We start from the raw sequence: 12,888 nt of genomic DNA on the forward strand, positions 1-12,888 counted from the left end.
AGAAAGCCCACACGCAGCAACGGAGACCCAATGCAGCCATAAATAAATAAACAAACAAACAAACAAACAAATAAAAATTAAAAAAGAAAGAAAGAAAGGAAATCAGGACAGGACCTGTGCCTCTGGGAGGGAGCTGTGAAAGAGAAAAGGTTTCCACACACTGCGAAGTCCCCTCACTGGCGAGTAGATCAGCCAAGCCAGAGCGTAGGCTTCAGAGGAGAGCACAGCAACAGGTGTGTGGAGCGCAAAGTGCGGAGACACCTGCACAGAGGCTCATGCCGACTGGCACTCCCCAGCCTGAGACGCCTGTCTGCTCACCTGCTGGGATGGGTGGGGGCTAGGTACTGAGGCTTGGGCTTCAGAGGTCAGACTCTGGGGAGAGTACTGGGGTTGGCTGAGTGAAGACAGCCCTGAGGGGGCTACGGTGTAAGGCACCACAACTGAGGAAGTCCAGGAAGAAGCCTGGGCCCACCAGAGAGGCAAGGCACCACTGTTGTTGGGGGGTACGCAAGGAGGAGGCTGGCCCACCATAGGAGCTTCTTTCTCTGTGCACTCACAGGTGGCAGGACACTGCCTACACAAGCTCCAGCGGCAGGTGCGAGCCACTGCTGATGCCAAGGGCCCTGTGAGTGGGTGCAGGTCACTGCCCCCACCTTCCCAGAAGCCTGCACAGCCCACCACTGTCAAGGGTCCCACGATTGGGGCCAACTGCCCTGGGAGCGTGCATGGCCCACCGTTGCTGCTGAGGGTCTCACGACCCAGTGCCAACCACTGCCCCCACCTCCCCGGGGGTGTGCAAACCACCACCACCACTGTGGAGTGACCCACAACCAGGAGCCAACTGCTGTCCCTGCCTTCCTGGGAGCTTGCAGGAGCTGTGCACCTGCACAACCCCTATCAAGGGGATAACAGCCAGCACATGCTAAGGAAAGAGACAGCAAGCATCCAAAACAAAAACAGCCCTCATGCCAAAAAAATATTAAACCCGCACCAGCTACACAGGGACACTCCCACTTATAGATAGCCCTCCAAGACTACAGTAGATAATTGTTTCCCCTAAACTCACAAACTAAGAGATACATAAGCAAAATGAAGAAGCAGAGGAAACACTCTCAGTTAAAAGACCAAGAAAATTCCCCTGAAGGAACCAACAACGAAACAGACCACTTTAGTCTAATAGATACCAAGTTCAAAAAGGAGGTAATGAAAATACTGAAAGAGTTAAGAAAGGCTATTGACAGAAATGCATCTTACTGTGAAAACGAATGAAACTATAAGGAGGAGCCAAGAAAAATTAAAAACTTCATTTGCCAAGACAAAAGCTGAGCTCAAGGCAATGATCAGCAGAATGAATAATGCAGAAGAAAGAATAAGTGACCTGGAAAAAAGACTAACAGAAATTACACAACCAAAACAGCAGACAGAAAGCCAAATGAAAAAGAATGAAAGCAATATACGAGACCTAAGGGATAACATAAAGCGGGCCAATGTACACACAATAGGGATTCCAGAAGGAGAAGAAAGAGAGAGGGAATTCCAAATGTATTTGAAGAAATTATGGCTGAAAATTTCCCAAACTTGAAGAAGGAAACAGATATCCAGATACAGGAAACACAGAGGGTCCCAAACAATATGAACCCACAGAGACCTACTCCAAGACATCATAAAAGTGGCAAAAGTTAAAGAGAGGATTCTAAAGGCAGCAAGAGAAAAACAAACAGTTCATTTCAAGGGAACCCCCATAAGGCTATGAGCTGATTTCTCTCAAAAACACTGCAGGCCAGAAGGGAGTGGCAAAATATATTCGAAGTCTTGAAAGAGAAAAATCTGCAACCTAAAAGACTCTACCCAGCAAGACTATCATTTAGAATAGGAGGAGAAATAAAGAATTTCTCAGACAAGCAAAAACTAAAAGAATACAGCAATACTAAACCTATGCTAAAAGAATATTGAAAGGTCATCTCTAAATGGAAAAGAGGCAAGAAGAAATAGGAGGGAGGAAATCACAATTGGAAGGTAAATCACTTAAATTAGCCAGTATACACATCAAAAAGAAAAAACCAAACCAAACCAAAACAAAACACCTTATTTGTGAAAGCAATGATAAACACAAGGAACAGCAAAAGGATAAACATGAAGATGTAAAAAGGGACATCAAAATCATAAAATGTGGGGAAGGAGAGTAAGAAAATGCAGATTTCTTTTCTTTTTTTTTACAATGTGTTGGAGCCTATCTGACTATCAGTCTAAAGCAAGCAGACATAGGAGGGGGTTAACATACTTGAAAAACAGGGCAACCACAAATTTAAAACATACAATAGATTCACAAAAACCTAAAAGAAGAGAACACAAGCATAAAATAAAAGGAAATCATCAAACCACAAAAAGAAAAAGAAAGGAACAGAGTAGAAACAAAGAATCAACTGAAAAACAGTTTGTAATGGCAATACATACGTATGTATCAATAATTACCTTAAATGTCAGTGGACTGAATGCTCTGATCAAAAGACATAGAGTGGCAGACTGGATAAAAAAACAAGAGCCTACAATATGATGCCTTCAAGAGACCCACCTTAGGGCAAAAGACACACATAGACTGAAAGTGAGGGGATGAAAAAAGATATTTCATGCAAACGGAAATGACGAGAAAGCGGGAGTTGCGGTACTCATATCAGACAAAATAGATTTTAAAGCAAAGGCTAGAGAGAAGGCTAAAGGAACTTATATAATGATAAAAGGATCAATACAGGAAGAGGATTTTACACTTATCAACATATATGGACCTAATATAGAAGCACCCAAATACACAAAACAAATACTAACAGACATAAAGGGAGAAGTCAATAGGAATACAATAATACTAGGAGACTTCAACACCCACTTGCATCAATGGACAGATCTTCAAGACAGGATCAATAAGGCAACAAAGGCGCTAAATGACACAATAGAAGTTAGACTTAATTGATATTTTCAGGACACTACATCCAAAAAACCAGAATATATATTCCTTTCAAGTGCACACGGAACATTCTCTAGGATTGACCACATCCTAGGTCACAAAACTAACCTCAACGAATTTAAGAGTATGGAAATTATTTTGAGCATCTTCTCTGACCACAGTGGCATGAAACTAGAAATCAACCACAGGAAAACAAACGAGAAAAAAACTATTACGTGGAGACTAAATAACATGCTAGCAAAAAACCAATCAGTTAACAAGGAAATCAAAATGGAAATTTAAAAATGCCTTGAGACAAACAACAATGGACAGAAAACACAACCATACAAAATCTATGGGACACAGCAAAAGCAGTTCTTAGAGGGAAGTTCATAGCGATACAGGCCTTCATCAAAAACAAGAAAAATCTGAAGTAAACAACCTAACCTACCACCTGACAGCATTAGAAAAAGAAGAAGAAACAAAACCTAAAGTCAACTGAAGGAAGGAAATAATAAAGATCAGGGAGTAAATAAATAAAATAGAGATTTTAAAAAAAATCAACAAAAACAAGAGCTGGTTCTCTGAAAGGGTAAACAAAATTGACAAACCTCTGGCCAGGCTCACCAAAAAGAAAAGAGTGAGAACCCAAATAAACAAAAAAAGAAATGAAAAAGGGGACATCTCAACTGATACTGCATAAATACAAAAAACAATAAGAGAATACTATGAACAATTATATGCCAACACATCTGACAACCTAGGAAGAAATGGACAACTTTCTAGAAACATACAGCCCATCAAAACTGAATCAAGAAGAAATAGATAATTTGAACAGACCGATCACTATAACTGAAATAGAATCTGTAACAAAGAAACTGCCTACAAACAAAAGTCCAGGACGAGATGGCTTCACAGCTAAATTCTACCAAACATGTAAGGAACTTATACCAACTCTTCTCAAACTCTTCCAAAAGACTGAAGAGGAGGGAACACTCCCAAAGACATTCTAAGAAGCCACCATCACCCTGATACCAAAACCAGACAAAGACACCACGAAAAAAGAAAATTACAGGCCAATATCTTTGATGAATATAGATGTAAAAATGCTCAACAAAATATTAGGAAACCAAATTCAACAACACATAAAAAAGATCATACACAACAACCAAGTGGGATTCATCTCAGGTTCACAAGGATGGTTCAACATATGCAAATCAATCAATGTAATACACCACATTAACAAAAGAAAAGTCAAAAACCACATGATCATCTCAATAGATGCAGAAAAAGCATTTGACAAAATTCAACATCCATTCATGATAAAAGCTCTTACTGAAGTGGGACTACAGGGAACATATCTCAACATAATAAAAGCCATTTATGACAAACCCACAGCCAATATAATGCTCAGCAGTGAAAAGCTGAAAGCCTTCCTGCTAAATCTGGAACAAGACAAAGATGCCCACTCTCACTCGCTCTTCAACATTGTATTAGAAGTCCTAGCCACAGCAATCGGACTAGAAAAAGAAATAAAACATATCTGAATTGGAAGGGAAGAGGTAAAACTGTCACTACATGCAGATGACATGATACTATACATAGAAAACCCTAAGGACTCTACACAAAAACTACTAGATCTAATAAGTGAATTCAGCAAAGTAGCAAGATACAAGATTAACATTCAGAAATCAGTTGCATTCCTTTACACCAACAATGAAATATCAGAAAAGGAATGTTAAAAAACAATACCTTTTTAAAATCGCACACAAAAAATAAAATACCTAGGAATAAACCTGACCAAGGAGGTGAAACACTTATATGCTGAGAACCATAAAACATTAATAAAGGAAATAAAAGAGGATTCAAAGAAATGGAAAGATATACCATGCTCTTGGAATGGAAGAATTAATACTGTTAAAATGGCAATACTACCCAAAGCAATCTACAGGTTTAATGCAATCCCTATCAAACTACCCATAACATTTTCCACAGAACTAGAACAAATAATCCAAAAATTTATATGGAACCATAAAAGAGCCAGAATTGCCAGAGCAATCCTGAGGGAAAAAAAAAGAAAGCAGGAGGCATAACTCTCCCAGACTCAGACAATACTACAAAGCTATAGTAATCAAAACAGTGTGGTACTGGTACAAAAACAGGCATATGGATCAATGGAACAGAACAGAGAGCCCAGAAATAAACCCACACACCTACAGTCAATTAATCTTCAACAAAGGAGGCAAGAATATACAATGGGAATAAGACAGTCTCTTCAGCAAGTGGTGTTGGGGAAGTTGGACAGCTGCATGTAAATCAATGAAGTTAGAATACACCCTCACACCGTGGACAAAAATAAACTCAAATGGCTTAAAGACTTAAGCATAAGACATGACACCATAAAACTAGAAGAGAGCACAAGCAAAACATTCTCTGACATAAGTCATACCAATGTTTTCTTAGGTCAGTCTCCAAAGGCAACAGAATAAAAACAAAAAGAAACAAATGGGACTTAATTAAACTTACAAGCTTTTCCACAGCAAAGGAAACCAGAAGCAAAATAAAAAGACAACCTACAGAATACAAGAAAATATTTGCAAATGATTCGACCAACAAGGGCTTCATTTCCAAAATATACAAACAGGTCATACATCTCAACAACAAAAAAACTAACTGAAAAATGGGCAGAAGACCTAAATAGACATTTCTCCAAAGATGATATACAAATGGCCAATAGGCATTTGAAAAGATACTCAACACTGCTAATTATTAGAGAAATGCAAATCAAAACTACAATGAGGTACCACCTCACACCGGTCAGAATGGCCATCATTAAAAAGTCTACAAATAACAAATGCTGGAGAGGGTGTGGAGAAAAGGGAACCTTCCTATACTGTTGGTGGGAATGTAATTTGGTGCAACCACTGTGGAAAACAGTATGGAGGTTCCTCAGAAAACTAAAAATAGAATTACCATATGATCCAGCAATCCCACTCCTGGGCATATATCCAGATAAAACTGTAATTCAAAAAGATACACGCACCACTTCGTTCATAGCTAACTGCTGGACAACGATCGTCAAAAAAATGCTGGAACCTACCAAAAAAGATACCCGACATCCAGAGACTGAGAAGAAGCCACAACGAGGGGGCAGGATGGGTCCAATCGCGATAAAATCAAATCCCATACCCACTGGGAGGGAGACCCACAAACTGGAATCTGAGCCCCATGTCAGGCTTCCCAGCCTGGGGGTCCAGCAACAGGTGGAGTAGTCCCCAGAGAAACTGGCTTTGAAGGCCAGCAGGGTTTGATAACAGGAATTCCACAGGGCTGGGGGAAGCAGAAACTCCACTCTTGGAGGGTGCACACAAAGTCATGTGTACACCAGGACTCAGGGGAAAAAAGCAGTGACTATAAAAGACTGGGTCAGACCTACCTGCCTAGTATTAGAGGATCTCCTGCGGAGGCAGGGGGCAGCTGTGGCTCATTGCGGGGACAAAGACTCTGGCAGCAGCAATTCTGGGAAGTACACACTGGCATGAGCCCTCCCAGAGGCCGCCATTAGCTCCACCAAACATCCTGTAGGCTCCAGTGCTGGGTCGCCTCAGGCCAAACAACCAACAGTGCGAAAACACAGCCCCACCCATCAGCAGACAAGTCTCCCTGAGCATGGCCCTGCCCAACAGAGAGACAAGACCCAGCTCTACCCACCACTAGGCAGGAACCAACCCCTCCCATCAGAAAGCCTGCACAAACCTCTTAGATAGCCTCATCCACCAGAGGACAGCAGAAGCAAGAACTACAATCCTGTAGCCTGCAGAATGGAAACCGCAATCACAGAAAGTTAGAAAACATGAGATGGAAGAGGAATATGTCCCAGATGAAGGAACAAGATGAAACCCCAGAAGAACAACTAGATGAAGTGGAGATAGCCAACCTACTAGAAAAAGAATTCAGAATAATGACAGTGAAGATGATCCAAGATCTCGGAAAAAGAATGGAGGCAAGGATCAAGAAGATGCAAGAAATGTTTAACAAAGACCTAGAAGAACTAACAAAGACCTAAAGAACAAACAAACAGAGATGAACAACACAATAACTGAAATTAAAAATACACCAGAAGAAATCAGTGGCAGAAGAATGCACAAATGACCTGAAAGAAAGAATGGTGGAAATCGCTGCCGCAGAACAGAATAAAGAATAAAAAGAAATGAAGACAGTCTAAGAGACCTCTGGGACAACATTAAATGCACCAACATTCACATTATAGGGGTCCCAGTAGGAGAAGAGAGAGAGAAAGGACCTGAGAAAATGTTTGTAGAGATAATAGCTGAAAAATTCCCTAACGTGGGAAAGGAAACAGTCACCCAAGTCCAGGAAGCGCAGATAGTCCCAGGCAGGATAAACCCAAGGAGGAAAGCTGAGACAAATAGTAATCAAATGGACAAAAATTAAAGACAAAGGAAAAATATTAAAACAACAAGGGAACACCCATATGATTATCAGATGATTTCTCTGCATAAACTCTGCAGGCCAGAAGGGAGTGGCATGATATATTTAAAGTGATGAAAAGGAAGAACCTATAACCAAGAACACTCTACCCAGCAAGGCTCTCATTCAGATTTGATGGAGAAATCAAAAGCTTAACAGACAAACAAAAGCTAAGAGAATTCGGCACCACCAGACCAGCTTTGCAACAAATGCTAAAGGAACTTCTCAAGCGGGAAAGAGACCAGCAACTTAAAACAACCTTGTACATATACAGACTGCTATATCAAAACCTCATGGGAACAGCAAACCAAAAAACTACCATAGATACACACACAAAAAAAGAAAAAACAACCCAAATCAAAACTAAAGATGATCCTCAAAACTAGATACCATTTTTTACATACTGGATTTTAAAACTGCAAATATTAAGATATCATTGATAATAGAGAAACACCAGTACTCACATAAATTATTAGACTATAAATTATTAGTCATTTAACAGGCAATCTAATATTATTTATTACTGTATACCCTATAACCCAGCAATTCCACTGTAGATATCACCTTAAAAAACACTATCATAAGTGCATTAAGAAAGGCCTGTGAAAGCCATATACAAGGAAGTTAACTGAAGTCCTATTTATAGCAATTTATAGTAAACTAGAAATAACCTAAATAGCAATCCATAAGGAACTGGTGAAATAGCTGTGGTATATTCACAGGAAGTAACACCACATATAAGCTTAAAAGGATAAGGAAAATCTATAAGGTACTAACATGGTTTGATCTCCAAATCAAAGTAGTAATTGAAAAATGCATGCTCCAACGCAGGCATTCTTCAATAAATAAGAAAATAAAATAAAAGCAACACATATACACAAAGCAAAACTTACTGGATATTTTTAAGTACTTCTATAGACATTATCTATGGATATATAAACTAAAGCAAAGAAAATGATCTACAAAGACTAAACTCATAAACGTTGATACTTCTAAGGAAGCGCAAGGCCCAGAAGAATATATACACTATGATTCTGTTTATAGAAACTTCAAAACAGGCAAAACTCAAGTACGGTATTAGAAACCAAGGTGGGGTTACACACTCCCTTCTGCCCCGAAGTAAGTATTCAAAAGAAGTACGCAAGGGGCTTCCAGGATGTTGTCAGTGTTGTAGTTTGTGACTTAGGTAGAGGTTTCACAGACTTTTGCTAATTCTGTTAAGTATTTTCCCCTAGTCTATTGCTTATCATTCAATACTGTTTACAGTGTGATATATATATGTATGCATAAAGAAGTTGCTAAGTTCAATGTATTTGAATTTATACCTAATCTGTGGAGTGAACATTTTTGTTTTATGCCTTTTTCTGTATGTGCCATACTTAAACAAAAAATTAATCAACAATGAAGCACATAAGAACTAAATTCAGTTTACCTGTGACTTTTTCTTTCCTGGAACACATACTTTCACACTTTTCCCATTTATCAGAAGTGGTGTTGTTTCAATGTACTTCATGACTGCAGTAATTGCCTCTTTAAATTCCATTTCCAAGTAAGCCTAAAATGAAATGTATTCCACTTTTAGTCAAAAAAATCTTCCTTAAATTTCTCTGTATGACCTAATATAATACTTCTTTGTGGAATATAAAACTGAAATTACCCCAAGTCCTGGTTGCTTTCACCACTTTTTGTTTTGCTAAAGTGTAATTTGATGTTTAGGATGTTTTCACACATGAAATGGACACTTAACCTTATAGAAAGAATTTCTACACCATTACCAAGGTAAGAAGGAAGCATGGGTCCATGGCAGAATCATGGAACAATAAGAAATGGGAAGGAGGGCTCACTGAAAAATCGAAGAGAAGGCAGGATCTTGTCTAGCTGCTGTTAAGTCTGACCTTTTTAAGGGTTCTTGCAACAAAGAAAACAATACCAACTATGTTCCTTTGTCTTACCTCACAATTTTTTTACGTTCTGCTTAACCTAGGGTTTGTAGTTCTGGTGAACTCTACTATGTGAGTTATAGGAATACGACTCATATGTAAAAAAATACTGTACAGATAAAATCATTTTTTTTAATATGACCTTACTGGTGTACTAAAGCAATGAATGGCTAACTATGGCCTGCCACTTGTTTTTATAAATAGTTTTTTTGAACACAGCCATACTCATTCATTTATATATTGAAGAAGCCACAACGAGGGGGCAGGATGGGTGCAATCATGATAAAATCAAATCCCATACCCACTGGGAGGGAGACCTGTACAACAACAGAGTTGTATAACAGAGGTGAATAGCTGAAATCCTATAACATGCAACGCCTAAAATATTACCTGGCCCTTCACAGAAAAAGTGTGCTCTTCTAAAAAAACAGTGTGCTGTTTGAAACGATATAAAGCAGCATTTAGGAACATTGTTCATTCGAATCCAAACATTTACATAACTCAATTAACAATTGTGTATGCAGGAAAAGCAGCTAAAAGATCCAACAACAGTCTTTATAAAATAATGACTTTATATGGATTTTAGAACAGACTAAATGACTCACTTCCTTTCTATATGGAACAATCAGGACATCATTAACTTTTCCAAATGGTTGAAATATTTTTCTAATATCTTCTTCAGTACAGCCATCCTCTGGTAATTCAGATATAAGAAGAACGGGACCATAATGTGAAGACTGATCTTTCCGAAGCTTTTTTTGGGATGAAAGAAAATTAAACCAAATTAAGTGACAAAGTACAGTAACAATAATACCCAATATAATTTCCTCTACCACTAATCTTAGTCCTTTAAGCAGTCTTTTCAACATATTTTTAGCATATTTGAAAAAATTTTAAAGGCCAAAGAAAAGTAGTAAGAAATATGTTTTACATTTTACCACTCAAACCCAACAGTGGTCAGAGTTTATGGGTAACCAATCACAGATGCTCTTTTCTGTTTAGAAGCATTTTGTAACAAACAAGACCTATGAAATGAAATGGTCCAGAACTATTAAACAGTATTTTTCTGTATGAATCTGCATGGCACATCACTAGTGAAGCTGAAATTATAGCTTTATTTACTCTGTGTTCTAGTAATTAAAAATGTTATCTAGATAGGCATAATATTTTTAAAGATTTATACTACATACAATTTGAATATATTTTATCAAATTTGCCACCTATGTTAAAAACTGACTCAAAAAAAAAACTTTTTAAAAGTTCCACTGCCACCATCTAGAAGTCTAGAAACAAAATGAAAGAACGTTACAGAATAATTAAGCCTCTTCGAGATTAATTCCCTGTACTCAACATTTCTTCCTAATTAATGCTCTTCAAAATCCTGTAATTGCAGGTTGATTATTTTAAGTTTATCCTTCTAAATATAAGCTCTCTGGGGCAGGGAACTGTAGTTGTTCAAAGTTAAGACAATGTTAAAAGCAATGTATACCTAAATACTTGAAGACTTGTTATTATTACAATATAATAAACATTTGAAAGTCTGGCCTATCGGGAGTTACTCTGATAGTCTCAGGATGCTTTATATATTATCTGCTATAATAGTAATTTCATTAACATATACAATAAAGCAATACCATCAAAATACACCAATAAGTTAGTACTCAGAAAAGAGACTAGTATTCTACACTGGACAATGAAGTATTTAACTTATGAACTGTACTGCAAAAAGTACAAAACAGATTAAAAATGACCAATTCTCAGCAGAGACTCACTAATAACTTACTAACAAAGATTATAAAACCTCATTAATGCTGCTGATTACATCCATTTCCCCAATCAGGGAGCAAAACTTATCACAAGGATCTGTTTTTGTGTGGTTAGCCAAAAACACCAAACCGTCAAAATGTTCTCACTTTTGACGTATCAAATGCCAAACCTCTAGGATTTGTAATCTACAGGACTTTAATTATTGGACTTTTATTATATTCAGAAGAGAAACCAATAAATATTCCATATCAATACAACAAGTCACAATTTCAAACTTTTGGAAATATGAAAATTTAAAATTCTGAAAACTTTGTTTTCTCTTTGTCATATTAACAAATGTATGCACACACTTCCAGTAACAAAGAACCACTGACCTTACGTTGTAGAGAAACAGCTTTATCAGACACCTGTTTACTTTCTGGTGAGGTGTCATCTTCAAGATTCTTTGATTTGTAACGAGTACAATGTCCTATATTTGAATCACTCTTTGTAGAGCCCGTAGATTTAACTGACAGCCTTGCTCCACTGACAGTTTTAAGTTTTTGTGCTGGTGAGTGTCCTTTATCAACTGCTTCGAGATGTTTCTGTTTACTGAATTCTGACCCATGCCCAGACCGTTGTACTACATCTTCTAATGCTTTTTTTCTGTCTAGTAAAAAGGACATAAATACTACTTCAACTGAAAAGAACTTAAGGTAGGAAACATCTCATCACATTATAAAAAAAAAAAAAAAGAATCATCTCTCAACTGTCCAAATATTTATCACATTGAGCTACTGTTAGGCCAAACAGGTGGCAAACACACACACACACAAAATTATTATTCTTTAATTCTTCACTCAAAAGTGAAGATGTAAAAACATGAAGATCCCTTATTCAGTGAGCTTCTCTTATACCAGTGGTACTCAAACTTTTGGTTTCAGTACCCCTTTACACTATTAAAAATAGAGGACTCCAAAGAGCTTTTGTTTGTGTTCAATTTATCACTGTTTACCATATAAGAAACTAAAATAGAATTTTTAAAATATTAATTCATTTAATAATAATAAACTCCTATGTTAATATAATAATATATTTTTATAAAAAACTTTAACTTCAAAAAAAAATTAGTTAGATGAGTAGCACCACTGTATATTTTCCAAACACTTTAATGTTGGGCTTAAAAAAAGTCTGAATTCTCGTATCTGCTTCTGCATCCAATCTGCTGGATACATTATTTCAGCTGAAATATTTGAAGAAAAATCCAGCTTCACAAAGACATGTAGTTGGAAAAGGAAAGACCTCACAGACCTCTGCAAAGATCTCAGAAAAGAATTATGTAAGAGCTATTTTCAGAAAGGTCACTAAACCAATACAAAGACACAGGTTGAAAATATGAATAATTTTTGAAATGTTTTAAATTAATTCACCGAAGACAAGTCTATAATCAATTACTAAAGCAAACTAAGATGTTTGTATATCCTTGGTTTTTAAGTTTGATGTTGGGTGGATAGATACAGTCTCCCACACTTCTTCTGATACATAATAAAGGGAAGAAGAAGGAAATAGGTTGGGATGTCGGTTGGATTTCATATAGAAATTCTAAAATTTAATAAAGTAGAACATTCCATTTCTTAAAAACCTTGAAAGTTTTAAAAAGAGCTGAGCCAAATACCTCAAAATGTCAACATTTAAAAAAATCTTGACGGTAGTATATAAGTCACCATTTCAAGCTTAATAGAAATAAAAAATTCAAACAAACAAAAAAACTAA

General features: G+C 37.2%; 1 protein-coding gene across 4 annotated transcripts in view; it reads right to left on the bottom strand.

The window, feature by feature from the left end:
- The window catches only part of ZNF638 (zinc finger protein 638), a 69,455-nt gene that overhangs the window by 43,365 nt on the left and 13,202 nt on the right, over positions 1 to 12,888 (bottom strand). For all 4 annotated transcript variants that reach the window (XM_081254481.1, XM_081254480.1, XM_081254478.1 and 1 more), the window contains 3 exons: positions 11,511 to 11,785; positions 9,975 to 10,121; positions 8,862 to 8,984 (listed from right to left, as the gene is read on the bottom strand). In XM_081254481.1, the coding sequence (XP_081110607.1) occupies positions 8,862 to 8,984; positions 9,975 to 10,121; positions 11,511 to 11,785 (545 nt within the window). The remainder of the gene's footprint in view (positions 1 to 8,861; positions 8,985 to 9,974; positions 10,122 to 11,510; positions 11,786 to 12,888) is intronic.

This window comes from Mesoplodon bidens (genome assembly GCF_964165515.1).
Source record: "Mesoplodon bidens genome assembly, chromosome: 14".
NCBI classification, from domain to species: Eukaryota; Metazoa; Chordata; class Mammalia; order Artiodactyla; family Ziphiidae; genus Mesoplodon; species Mesoplodon bidens.